At 39.8% G+C, this 14,050-nt stretch overlaps 1 protein-coding gene across 1 annotated transcript in view; it reads right to left on the bottom strand.

The window, feature by feature from the left end:
• Positions 1–14,050, bottom strand: part of myom3 (myomesin 3) — a 53,953-nt gene that overhangs the window by 2,067 nt on the left and 37,836 nt on the right. Inside the window, exons 19-32 of the mRNA XM_051407828.1 lie at positions 13,121–13,247; positions 10,510–10,691; positions 10,081–10,195; positions 8,950–9,106; positions 8,667–8,773; positions 8,287–8,331; positions 7,901–8,037; positions 5,475–5,619; positions 4,456–4,515; positions 3,626–3,693; positions 2,957–3,067; positions 2,671–2,758; positions 2,376–2,414; positions 2,020–2,125 (exon numbers count right to left, since the gene is read on the bottom strand). Of these exons, the coding sequence (XP_051263788.1) occupies positions 2,020–2,125; positions 2,376–2,414; positions 2,671–2,758; positions 2,957–3,067; positions 3,626–3,693; positions 4,456–4,515; positions 5,475–5,619; positions 7,901–8,037; positions 8,287–8,331; positions 8,667–8,773; positions 8,950–9,106; positions 10,081–10,195; positions 10,510–10,691; positions 13,121–13,247 (1,487 nt within the window). The remainder of the gene's footprint in view (positions 1–2,019; positions 2,126–2,375; positions 2,415–2,670; positions 2,759–2,956; positions 3,068–3,625; positions 3,694–4,455; positions 4,516–5,474; positions 5,620–7,900; positions 8,038–8,286; positions 8,332–8,666; positions 8,774–8,949; positions 9,107–10,080; positions 10,196–10,509; positions 10,692–13,120; positions 13,248–14,050) is intronic.

Here is a 14,050-nt window from a genome sequence, read left to right as displayed (position 1 = left end):
AAATGTAGTTGGGAAAGAAAGTGCGGTTACAGTTCAGACAGGAATCATTTAAAACTATCCAGGACCAAGAACATTTGTTACCACACTGGTTAGATTTTCTTCAGTTCTTTTGTAAAGGCTATCCTTAAAGCCCCCAGCAGATGGAGCTAGTAGCCTTACAAAGAAGAAACTGGTTACACCCTTTGTCATGCAATAATTATGTTTCAGTATACATACAGTAGGTCCTTTGAATGATTGTTGTATGTTTATTCATGTCACAGAATCTTATAATTTGATGAAAAGTACGTGCATGTTTCAATATTAAAAAAAAAAAGCAGATTAGAAACAGTTCTTAAACAATTATTCCAGTGGAACAGCTTTCGCTTTCTTTCCTGTCTTTCTCTCTCTCTCTGTTATTTCCTGACTTTCAATGCGGCAAAATAGAAACTATTTTGGTTCCCACCTCAACATACAGCTTTTCCCATTTCCCCCTTAAATAACTTAACGGTTGGAAAAAAACATCTTATTCCACACTCTGACAGTATTTTCTATATTCTGTATCAGCTTGTTCCAAATCTATTTTGAGTTAAATATTCAAACTCAATTTTCCAATGTTTTTGGGGCTTTTCTTGCCTTTAATAGATAGTTACAACTGAAGAGTGACAGGAAAGGGGGGATTCAGAGAGGGGATGACTTGCAGCTAAGGACCACAGGTCAGACTCAAACCCATGGCCACTGCAGCAAGGACTCAGCCCCGGTACATGGGGTGCCGGCTCTACCAGCTGAGCTATCCGTGGGCCCCAATGTCCTATGTTTTTATTTATCTTGTATGTCTTGTTGGTCATATTATACACATTTAGCCAAAATTCTGACTGGTACATTTGGTATCTTTGAAAAGATAAGGCCTTAAATAAAGTAAAGTTAAATAAAAGTTTTGTGGGTCTCACCAATGTTTGGTTGCACAGAATTACACCGATCAGCCATAACAATATGACCACTAATTAGTGGGTGGGATATATGAGGCAGCAAGTGAACATTTTGTCCTCAAAGTTGATGTGTCAGAAGCAGGAAAAATGGGCAGCGTGAGGATTTGTGTGACTTTGACGAGGGCCACATTGTGATGGCTAGATGACTGGGTCAGAGCATCTCCAAAACTGCTGCTCTTGTGGGGTGTTCCTGGTCTGCAGTGGTCAGTACCTATCAAGAGTGGTCCAAGGAAGGAAAAGTGGTGAACCTGGGACAGGATCATGGGTGGCCAAGGCTCGTTGATGTACGTGGGGCCCCTGTGGTTCGATCCAACAGACGAGCTACTGTAGCTCAAACTGCTGGTTTTGATAGAGAGGTGTCAGAACACACAGTGCATCACAGTTTGTTGCGTATGGGGCTGCACACCATTATGACCACCAGGCTGCCCAGGTGATCATCATGGTATCAGTGTATGGTGTATACGGTGTCTTACTTAATCGATTATAAGTAAACCAGGTGTTTCAGTGTCGAGATGTTTCCCCGGCTGCCACATAAGAACATGCAAAATCCAGCTCTTCTGTCACATTTAGATCCTGAACCTTTTAAGTTGTTAGTAGTTGAACTTTAATAATATACCTCTTACCTCCATTGGGTTGTGTGCTTGTGCAGGAGTGAAGCCAGTATGTGTGGCTCTGTCTTATGGTCTGTGACGTGTACATGTGCACCTTACCAGCCAAAGAGACAGCTGCCATACAGTCATACAGCTTTACAGTATTGTATGCATGTTCTTATGCATCTTTAGCTTGACATTTACAGTGTTGCTCTTTTGTGGCTTGCAGTAAACACTGTGATCACACTGCTACATGATACTGAAGCCGAAATAAACTTTAAGCTATTTTTAATTTGCTTTCCTGTTCGTGTCTTTCTGCACATTATGGTTTTCAACAATGTTATTTGGGACTTACATAAATTTGGCGTTTTTACAGAATTTCAGTTTAGTTTGAAACACTTCCTCCTTGGCAGTAGCTGCATATAGGGTGTTAGGTCAGAGAGGTGCTCTGCATGCAGACTCACTTAAAGTGCCAGCTGGTCTTCAGGTAGTTTATGTAGTATTTGAGTGAGCAGTAGAGCTTGAAACCTTCAGCAGTGCACTGAATCTTCAGTGGGCTGGCTGACATTGCTGCAGAGAGAGAAGACAGAGCTCCTGAATATTTGCATTATTTCCTCGGTCATTTAAAACACCATATTTCTTATCTGCAGAGCTCAACGCATTAATATTCTGAAACAACAACACACCAAAATTAATTAACATGGCTTTCAGTTGTATTATCCTCCCCCCAACACAGCACATCTGTTGTAAAAAACAAGTCATTGGCACATTTCACAAAGGTTGTTCTCTAAAGAAGAGCTTCCAACTGTGAATAACTCACCACACTGTTTACTCAGCTGCTGGAGAAGCTTGTCATACTCTGTAAATAAAAAGAACAATTAAGCTTTCAGACAGTGTTTTGTATTGCTTTTGGAACTCAATAAATATTAAACGCAAGATTAGAGGTAGGTAGCTGAATGCTGAGGACGCATAATGAGATAAGAAGGCAAAAAATAAAAGACATTAATCGCCCCTCTTCCATTATGAATGGAACATTTGTGGTGACTGAAATGTGCACAGGAACAAAAAGGGGATTATTTTTTGTGGATACTTCTGGTGACAAGGTCACATCTCACCGTCATCCAGTAACTCTAAGGTGCTGACATCCTCTCCTCTCCCGTCTGACACCACAGCTCTGTATGAACCTGCCTCTTTCTTCGTAACCTGAGGGAAAAATATCCAGCGTATTAAAATTAAACATATTCATAACTTCTGAAATGAAATATTGAGTATATTGTAATAATAGATAAAAAAGACTGCCCATAAACATCAACTCTCTTTCAGTTTGTTTCTTTAAATAAGCTCTTTACTCCCCTCGCCAAGTCTAGTAGTCTGAAAACAGAGCAGAATCATTTTGGATACCTGTGAGATGGTGAGCGTGCTGGTCCCTGATGACTGGTCATACTCAACTTGGGTAACTGCCACACCTTCCTTAAACCACTTGAGAGACGTGTCCTTGTTTATATTTGTCACCTGTGTATGGAGAAATATACCATACCTGAAACAAAAGTGTCTAGCCCCTAAAAATGGATTAGTTAAAAATATATATATGTAATACATGCAACCTATCGTACCAATTAAAAAAGTCAGAATGACTGTAATCACTGGTTTAACATAATGTGTTACATAAATAATTTAAGTGGAATTATTTGCTTTCTTGTCAAGAGTAAGATGAAACGATAGATACTACTCTTAAGTCTGTCCACTCAATATGAAGTTGGGGCGAGCTGTCGGTTAGCTTAGCTTAGCATAAAGACTGAAAACAGGGGGAAACAACTCTGTCAAAGTTCACTAAATCTAAAAAGTCACCCAAAATGTTGAACCATGCTTTTAATAAGCATTAATAAAAGTAGAACATCATCTTGGCTCTGAATGACGTGTGACCTTAGCAACAAATTTGCAATTTTGCACGAGTAAAATAAATTACTTCCTAATGATGAAAGATGAAACATTTCTGGGCTCTCAATATGATGCTAGGGTAGTTATGGTATTCCAATTAGCAAATGTATTCTATAAAATGTAAAAATGTACCTTGCACTTAATGATCAGTTCGCAATCCTCATTTACACTCCAAGACAAGAAGTCCTGGAAATAGGGTCCTTGGAAAACAGAACACATCATTATCCATCTGTACTGAACAATAGAGACAGTGATTATCAAGCAACAATTCATTCAGAGCAACCAATCAAACACTAATGCATCATAATATGGCAATTTGTGGCAGCTATAGTGAGTTATGGCTGTGTGGTAAACCACAGAACTGACAGTGACAGCTGGCTGAAATAAGAGTGATGAGACTATTCAGAAACATGTGTCCCACTTGGTTTAATATCTTTTTGCATCATGGTTTTCTGCATGTAATAGACAAAACGTGTTACATGGACACTGACTGTGGATAGTGAACGTGGCGTGAGAGAGTCTATTTGCACAAGCGGGCACTGGCCCCTAAACACACAGAAGAGCTGTATAGCTTCTCCTTATCACCTCAGAGCTCAGGTGATAAAAACATGGAGTTCAGTAGCACAGGAAGCTACTCTCCTTTCTTTACGTAACTCTTTGGAGGTTCGGACAAGACAAAGCAGCAGTGTGACACAAAATGTAATCAAAAAGCTATTGCAACAATTGGATATTACATTTGGAATGAGATGAAAGGGAGTTTGTGTCTTACTAAGCAATGTTGTATCACTCATTGAATTTATAATGCACTGACACAACACAGGTATTGTTTCAGCAGTAGGTTAAACACTCACAGAAAATTTACTGCAATGGGTTAGGGTTAGACTGAGTGCTGTTGAGCCACGCTGGGCCCAGCAGCAAAGGCTCTCATTGTATTAAAGATGCAGTATTACACTGAGTCTCACCAGACTTTCTCTGATGGTCACGTCGGTTTGCATCTGCCAGGGCCAGTGTCTGACGAAACTCTGACAGAGACACAAACAATATCAGACACACAGGTCATATGGAGGGAAGTCATGATGACCTGTTGCTCCCAAAAGGTTCTTATTTTCCAAAATAAAACTGATGAGCCAATCCTAGGATCCTACAGTGAATGTGAGAATGTGGACTTTTAGGTGAAAGACAACAAAACTGGATATTTAATAAAAACCGACTGAGCACAGGTTGTTGATGTGCCATAAGACAACAGAACCCCAAAATGACTGGCTTTATATAGCGAGACAAGAAAAGATAATCCCAAATGAAATTTAAAAAAAAGATTATTTCCTGAAGTCATCGTGGCAACATTTTTATCCCCTGGCTGTTGTTGAAGGAATGAGGCAATTAAGTAGATCAGATATGTTTTGCCATCCATAAATAACTGCACCATGAAGGCAGAAAACTGTTATTTACAGGAAAGACTGTCTTTAATGTGAATGGTAACTGCAATCAGTCACACCTTTACATATTTTTAAACTCCTGCAACTCTACCGCTATAATCAAAAAAGGCTAATCATTTTACAAATTTTCCAAGGAAAAAAAAAATAAAAGTCAGCAAACTGACTTTTCACATGGATAATTTTAACTCTGGTGAGGAAACTAGTTATTTATTATAGACTAACATATTCTGCTGCTAGTGCTCAATTGCAGGTTGGTTCCTGAAGTGGCTAAAATTCCCAGAAAGAAATAGAGAGGACATGACCTCAGACTCTTATCTCTCTCGCCCTAATTTCAACCTAACACCTTGTTTCAAAGGAAAATACGTCACATTAAGGAAGTAAAGATAACATTTCTTCACCGTGTCAGTGTAAATTGAGCTGGTGTGATGTCACATTAACATTGATACCTGTTCTGTTCTATTGTTCCCTCCACATTTGTGCTTTGACTGTGGCCTGTAACAAAAAGCCGACACGACAACATAGCGGCGAGTGAGTGAGTGACTTACTTTGATCCACAAAGACCAAAGTAAACTGGTTTTTGGCGCGGCCGTCCCGCAGCTGAGCCGTGTACGAGCCCTCGTCCTCCTGAGAGAGCTGATCAAACAGTATCTCCACCAGACCTTTGGCCTTGTCGAAGTTGATCTTACGTTGCTGCAGAGGGGCAAACAAGCATTGCCACACATACAGTACACATCAGCTCATATGCAGACAGATGGTGCTAGAATGTAGACACGGCCACTTGCAATCTACTGTAAAGATGATGTGTGAATATAGGGTGAATCAATGCATGAAAACGTCTGAAATAACATATGCACACTTTAGATGAAATATTCCTTTTTTATGACACATGCACATACACCCACAGAGAGAGACACAAACAAACTGAGACGCACAGAAAACAGCCTTTGAGCTCATTTTCATGGCTTTTATGTTCATCAAGATAAGTGTATGCCCTGCATGTTGATAGGCCTCAGTGGTGGATGTGATTTGTGATGTATGGCAAGCCTAAGGGCCCTAATCAGCCAAATGGCTTTTGAATTTGCAAACCTCAGCTGTGATCATTTAGAAATAACGTGTAATCAGTACTGTTCAGATGGAGCTCCGATATTGAGAAATAATGGAATAAATGAAAATGAAATACAAGCGATGAATGGAGGCAGCTGAATATAAAGCAGTCGCCCGCCTCGCACAAACACAAGCAAACACACAAAATGTATCTGACAGAGTTGTGAAACCACAATAAATATACTGCGTTGTATTTGTTTTTCCCTCTGTGGACACATCACTGCATGGTTCAATAACCTTGACGGCAGAGCTGATTATTTTTAGCCTGGTGTCATAACATATACCAGTGCTGAGGAGGATTGTTCACATTCAGTTTATGCTCCTTGATGATTATACTGTTGCTTTGTTTGAGGTCTTTAAAATGGCTGGTGAAATCACTGTGTCGCTATGTTCCTTCTTGCTGTAGCATTACATTATTTTGTCAATAATAGGGTAAACATTTTTCATGAATTGCCTTTTGTTTTTGTTTGTGCAAATATCTATGGCTTTCACTGAGCTGTTTTATGAAAGTGAATGAACTTGGAGGATTTTTTACTAGACATTTGAACCACATATATTGCAACGGATATCCTAGGAAATACATATTAGGTAAAGGCATGTTTGCTTGAAGAAAAAGTCTTTCCTTCCACCTTTGCCTTTCTTTGCCATCTAACCAAAGCTGACACATGTACCAGATGTGAGCTCCCTCTCTACCTTTCAGCTCAGCTGATCCACCTGTCTCCCAGACTTTGTGAAATTAGCTCAGTTCCCAGACCTTTCTGCTGCCTGGCACACCTGCTCTTCATCTTTGTTGGCAGCCTCAATTTCCTGCCTTCCAGGATGTTTATTAAAACACTAACAGCTGTTTTGCGATTCATAGTGACTTGTCATAAACACAGATGCATGCAAATACACAATAATGTTATGTTAGCCTTGCAGAAGTCTGTTATTTGATGTTATAGATCTCAAAAAGAAAAGTCAATTTTGTAGTGGACATGCATGTCTTGACCAAAACACTGGTTTCCTTATGGATGACAGTAATGTAATTAGTGCTATTTGAAAATGTAATATAGTATATAGTCTCTTACACACTATATAGCAGTGGTTACCAAGCTGGGCAACAAGATAAGATAACTCGGTGGGGTCACGAGATGACTAAATGGACTTTTATAGAATATTATTGTATATGTTTCTTTTTCTCTAATTTTTGCTACTTTCGCCTCTTCAAACCTCCAAAAATAAGAACACTACTGGATAGTTTGACCTCCAACATCCTCAAATATTCTTCAAATCTAGAATCTAGGACAAATCTATGGAAAATTCATTACCAAGTGTGAACCTATCATGACGTCACCCATTGATTTGGATCACCCAAAATTTGATCATTTTGAAGCCTCGAGTCTGGCATTATGTCAGAGTTTCATGTGTTGAGCTGGAGAGACTCACTGAAAATGACTTGTCAATCAAAAGGTAGCTAAGCAATACATCATACACTGCTTTATTATCTATTTTATTCTGAACTGGACCATAATTTACAAAATGAACATCATGCTGTATGATAAAAACGACTTGAAACTACTGGTGGAAACTAGGAAAGGAGGAGGAAACTATTTACTAAACTAATAAATCAAGTGAGAAGTAGGGTTGTTTCTGCATAAGGCTCAATACTATTGGACCCCCTGCTGGCCATTAGAAGGAATGCAGGTTTAAGAAACTTCCCTTCACCTGCCTGTCGGTGGATATTTTTATCCAAAATATCAAAATATATCAGAATGATGTGGTTTTTTTTTTTTTTTAGCAACAGTGGGAATCAAATCCTCTAACCCTCCCAGGGCTTTTGGCATGCTTGTACTTTCTGAGCTGCAGTATCCTGCGCAGTGGTTCTTACCGGTGTGCTGGAGATTTCTCGGTCATTGAAGATGAGACGGAGTTCAGCAGAGTTACTCAAACTCTCTGTCTGAAGCCAAAGACGTATGGCACCTTTCTCAGAAACCTCCACCTGCCAGCCTGACTTCAGAGCTATCACTGCCAAAAAACACAGAGCATTTCAAGGGTATGTTGAATTAGATTAGACAATCATTTAATCAATGTAGAATACCAGATGAGTGTTTAAATTAACAATGATTTGTAAAAAATGTAATAGACTATAGACTACTGACCAGTACCAGAGTCTTATACCAATAATTCAGGATGAGCTATTCTTTTTTGTGTGATTTCACTAAATTTGAGCTGAGCACCTTTTTTCCAGCACAGATCAATGGCCTCGGTACGTACGTGGATTTCGGACTTGCCAGCTGAGTTCTTTGAGTCGTTCAAGGTCTGCAAAGAATTAAAACAGCACTTAATTAAACTTGTAATACCCACATATTGTCAAAGCACCGGTGAGTAGAACAATAGCTTCCATGGCTCTGTTTTTAAGCTGAAAGTTGATTGAGAGCATATGCTTAGTTGGACGAGTGACCTTGTAGAAGTGATTGTGAGGAGCATCATTATTTGCTTGAGAGAAGAGCTTGATGACCCTTAAAATTAAAAGTCCTGCTGTTCCTGCTGCTGTCAGCTTATTCAGTAACAACTGAGCTGAACTGTGTTTTTGTCATTGCGCCTGAGGTGAAGTTGTGACAATTTCCTAATCTTTTACTCTATTTTCAGTTTACCTTCAGCAGTGAAGTCGTAGCTGGACGACAGGTTAGGGTTGTCGCTCATCTCCACTGTGTAGAGACCCAGATCCTCCTCGGAGGGGTCTGTGAAGGTGAGGACTGACCTGATGGACAAAGTCAAAGTTTCAAATCAAATGATGAGGGAACAGGCACAGAAGCTTATAGAGAGGGAGAGTGATGCCTGGGCATTTTTCTCCCTCGTTCATGCAGACCCCCACAGATTTGATGGAATTCAAACGAGTAGAGACGCACTGATCATGTTGCACATGAACAACCGTACCCATTGTTCTTGGTTTGTGCCTGAGCTCTCCCGGCGTCAATGGGCTCTGTGTAATTTTTGCTCCAGAGGAACTTGCTGTCATCGCTCATCTCATGAGCCTCGTAGCCCAGAAATATGAAGCCATCATCGTCCACTCCAATCTCGATGTTTTTGGTGCCTGAGGATGAAAGAGTGGGTGAGTACGGCTCATATTTTATTCAGTTTAGTCTGTAATGTGCTGCAGCTGTCATCAGCAAATCCATAGAATTATAAATGAGGATTTTAAAGTTAAAAAATACTACCAGAATTAATTATATTTAGGCAACACATTGTTCACATACTGTATATGTTAATTCATCCAGACTTTCACTTATTTTATCATCATCATTTTGTCATATATCTTTAAATCTATCTATCTAAGTATGTTCCAGTATTGCATCGGTTGGTTGCATTTTCATTAAAACGAACATGTCCTGTATAATTTAAATGCCTTTGTGATTTCACCACTGGATAAACTGATGCTCTCAGTGCTTGGCGGGCATAAAAAGGTCATTTAAAGCTGTGGTACACTTTTACTATATCCTGACGGTAGTACACGAGACTGTGAAATCTGTGAAAACAAATTCAGGTTCCTTTGGCTCCTCCTAGTGCTCCTAATGGCATTTGCAAGCATCCACCGCATCTGAACGAAAACAACCAATCTGAGCCAAGAAAGATATTTAATCAGGATATAGTGAAAGTTTAGGCAAAGTTGACAAAATGTTATTTTTTATAAAAATTACCCACTGCAACTTTAAAGACAGAAGCCTTTGATAGAGCCAGGATTGCTGTTTCCACATTTTTCAGGTCTTTATACTAAGCTAAGCTAACTGTTTCCTGGCTTTGAATTTATCTCTTGACAAAAAAGCAAGCAAGCCTATTTCCCCAAATGCTGAACTATTCCTTTCAAGGGCACTTATATCCTGTTTTAATTGTATATTTAGGATGCTTAAAGAAGATTCCTAATCTTGATAAATAACTACTACACAGACTGGAGTGCGTGGGTGCTTTTCCTATGATTACTTGTTGTATCTTACATTACCTCGAACAAGCCTTGGCAGGGATTTTTTTAATATTACAGTATTCATAGTGTCTGGAGACAGGGTGGCTGACCTGGTTGGGTTTGAGCTGTCACTGGCTCCGTGGGCAGGGAAGCACAACCTACTCCAGCCTCATTGATAGCCGACACACGGAGACGGTAGGTCCGACCTGCCTGAAGACCTGACACCTGGATGTCATAAGAAACACATCAAATATTTACAGATCGTTGTCATAATTTATAATCATTATTTAAACATTTGGAGCCACAGAAAGACAAAGGAATGAAATACTGGAGCACTTAAAGTTTCTGTTGGGTGTGTTTTTAGAATAATGATGGCACTTAGGAGTTATTAAATGCACTTATACTTTATACAATGCAGAGATATCTGGCCTGGTTATATCAGGTTATGCACAAATCCTAATTAATTATTATTAAGAGTGTACTTTACGTCATTATCTTTTTGTTATCTTGAACTGAAGCTTGTAAACACTTCGACTCACCTTATAATGTGTGTCAGATACTGGCTCTTCATTCAAAGCAGTCCAGTCGTCTGATTGGTCACCCTGGCTGATTTCCAGGAAATAGCCAGTGACAGGGCTCCTTCCTACATACAACGGAGCTGCCCACAGCAGCACCAGGGAGCTGTTTCTCACCTCCCTGAACTCCAGGTCATATGGACAACCTGAGGGAGAGGAGTAAGGGCCATGGACACACTGTATATCAGGGTCAATATGTTTGTGCAGAACAGAGAGTGTGTGTTTGTGTTCAAAAATGCCAGAGGCAGAGAAACTGTAATAACAAAAAACTACAGCGACTTTCCTTAATCTACCCCTGCTGACTTCATGCCGGCACGTAGAAGTTCATTTGCTTAATGATTTTCAGTCACTTTTAAATTATTAACGGCATAGAGGAAAGCCCATTTGCCAAGATTAATGAGGTGCGCTTTAAAAGTGGCATTTGCGAGAGAGCCTCTATCCATTCTCAATATTAATGTCACAAGAAGCTGATATGAGTGGGGCCAGAACTGCTGGGCTGTCGACTCAGCCACCACGTACCAAAATTACTTTGTGGGTGAGTCTCTGTGTGTTTGTGTGTGTGTTTCTATAAACATAGATAATGTATGTAATAATAATGCAAGGGTATAATTTTCACTCGGGATGGGAGAGTATGTTAGACAGTTGTTGTTGTTCACTAGCTGTGTCCAGTACTGGATTCCACCTGTCCGGCTACATACAGGCAGTAATTATATGTTGGTGGAGGTTGTCCAGTCTGAAAGGAATACCTGCAGTGGGTTGAAAATGTACCTCTGATAACTCATCTGGTAGAGTGTGCCTCCCATGTACCAAGACTGAGTGCTTGCCGCAGGGGCCCGGGTTCAAAACCCACCCCCAAAAAGAAAAGAAAAAGTACTTCTATCTCTTTGTTTCTAAAAATATTCCATATAATCTATATTTTTATTTACAGTTAGTCTCCTGAAAAGGTGTTTGAATACAACATCTATCAAAGATAAGGAAGGACAGAGTTGTCCTTGTTGTAATGATGACAATAAAATATGATTATATCTATCAAGGAAACCAAATATGATTTAAAGGACCAGTGTGTAGGATTTAGCGGCACCTAGCAGCGTAGTTGCAGATTGCAACCCCTCGTTTTACCCTTCCCTTAAAAGCATTAAGGAGAAACTACAGTGACCACAAAGTGTGCAAAAACTTCTGGGCTACTGTAGAAACATGGCATTTGTACATAGTGGCCTCCGTGGCCCACGGCAACCAGCAGCATCTATAGATTAAAACAGCTCATTCTAAGATAACGAAAATACCAGTTCAGTTTCTGCCAATAGATCCTCCTAAATGTTGCACATTTGAGCTTTAAACTATTATTACTGTATTAATACTACAGCTGGGTTAACTGAGGTTAAGTGAAGATTTCCGCACACTTAGATCCATGTAACATATTGCTTTATTTAGCAACCTTTTAGTCTATCTGACTTTAGTTAAATTGTATGAATTTGGGGAAATTAGTTTTTGTTCACCACCTTTCAGAGCAGTTTCACACACAGTGACAAACTTTGGCTGATACTGGAGTCTTGCTCAAGGACACTTTAACAGCACAGATACTCGCCACCAGCTGGGGCAATATTAAAGGAAAAGTCATACATAACACATAATGAATTCCACCAACTACCTCAAACTCAAGGCTATTACTGTAGCTATTATTCAGACTGTATTATACACTTGACTGTTGACCTCTGTTGTGCACTTTAATGGCATAATATGCAAATAGTCTCTTTTTTATTCTGGTACTTCCTTTTGTCCTGATCTATTGTGTTGCGAGATGACTGTATGCACTTTTAATGGTATCATTAAAAAACATAAAATGGTAGTGCGTAGTAATGGGACCTTTAGTTGATGGATGGTCTTTATCTCACATCCCTTCCCAAGCCTGGGTGAATAAACTTTTTGTTGTGCAAGCCCACACTCTCTAGAAGAAACTGCAGGTCAGGGTGGTAATGGAGGCTCAAATTCTCAATGGTCTGAAAAAAAATTGGATAATTTGGAAGTGATTCATTTCTAAACATTAATCTGAAGAAGGGGGAAAGTTTCTCTGTTCTCGCCTTGACCCGCAGTTTAACACGTGTATGTACGAGCATGATTGATGATTTGTTGAACTAGTTTGGAAGCTAATCGTGGACCAGTATGCAACTTACACAGGTGTGACGTAGAAACACCGACAATTGACTTTTCAGTAGAAAGTGTAGTAGTTGAACTTTTACTATGAAAAATATTAGATTTTTTTTAAGGAGGCAGAAAGGTTCAATGTCATTTTCGAACCAGGACACAGAACTTTTTGCGGAAACATAATGATTAATATTTTAATGCATCTTAAAACATGTCTGGAAGGGACATTTAAATAATCATTCCAGCAGTAAGCAAGATAGTGTGAATGAATTGTTCCACTTCTATTCAAGTTGTGCCGCCCTCCGGTGCGGCTGTCACACATTCTGATGTGCAGAGATATGTTTTCAGTAGTTTCTGAAATAATATTAGGTTCTGAACAAAATCCACTTTCTAAATGAACTGATATGAAAGTGAACTGACATTTTCTCCTCACCTGGCTCTGGCATCGTCCACTTCTCACACAGGAAAGCCTCACTGGCCTCAGAAGGCTTCCCTACGCCAGCCATGTTGGCAGCAAACACACGGAATTGGTAGAAGTGTCCACTGGTCAGGTCGCACACCTATGGAAATATATCAGACATTACTCTCTTTTGGAGGTTGGTAGAGTCTAAAGTATTCAGGAAGAAAACTCAATGTACGATTGAAGAATGTCAACTTTCCATTAAATGGTTTGACAAAACCTGGAGATGTTCTGGTGTACAGCTGATCAAGGATCAGAATGGTTGTTTGATGTTGATGTGTTTAAGTTTTCTAAGCTATCTGGGAATTTTGCAGTAGACAATAAAGGTCTGACTTGAAATGGGTTTTTTATTTTTTTTGTAACATTGTTTAATGCAGCATAAAATCTTAACTCCTTCATATAAAACAAAATGACTGACTGGTTACCCACACTGTCTGTTTTTAAAGAAAACACACATCAGTTGGCACATTGTACAGGAGCAAAAGTTCCCAGGTTGTACAGTCTCCAGACTCAAGCAGGCATTTTACAACGTACTAGCTCTGCTGCTGCTGCCACAGCATTTTTTGCTGAGCTCCCGAGACGCTTTGGCTTTGGGAAGAGAGGGGATTCAGGCTTATTGATCTGTTCATTGATCTTCCTATTCACAGCCACTTAGACTTTAAGGCCCTTATCGCCTCCGTGAACAGTTGTGAACTTCTGCTGCAGCTCTCGGCTCCCTCCCGGCAACTAATTGACACAACCAGAGGGAGCTTATTTCACAGTAATAGCAAACGCTATCTAAAAACCAATTTCCCACCACCTACCACCCCCTTCATTATCTATAGATCCTTCTCTAACCACATTTAGGTAGAACGACAACCTTCTTATCAGATCGATATACAGTCCACCCCAAGAAATGCAAAG

The sequence above is a fragment of the Dicentrarchus labrax genome, unplaced genomic scaffold (genome assembly GCF_905237075.1).
Source record: "Dicentrarchus labrax unplaced genomic scaffold, dlabrax2021, whole genome shotgun sequence".
Taxonomy (NCBI): Eukaryota; Metazoa; Chordata; class Actinopteri; family Moronidae; genus Dicentrarchus; species Dicentrarchus labrax.
Note: the sequence above shows the minus strand (reverse complement) of the source record. Positions and strands in the feature narration are given on the sequence as shown.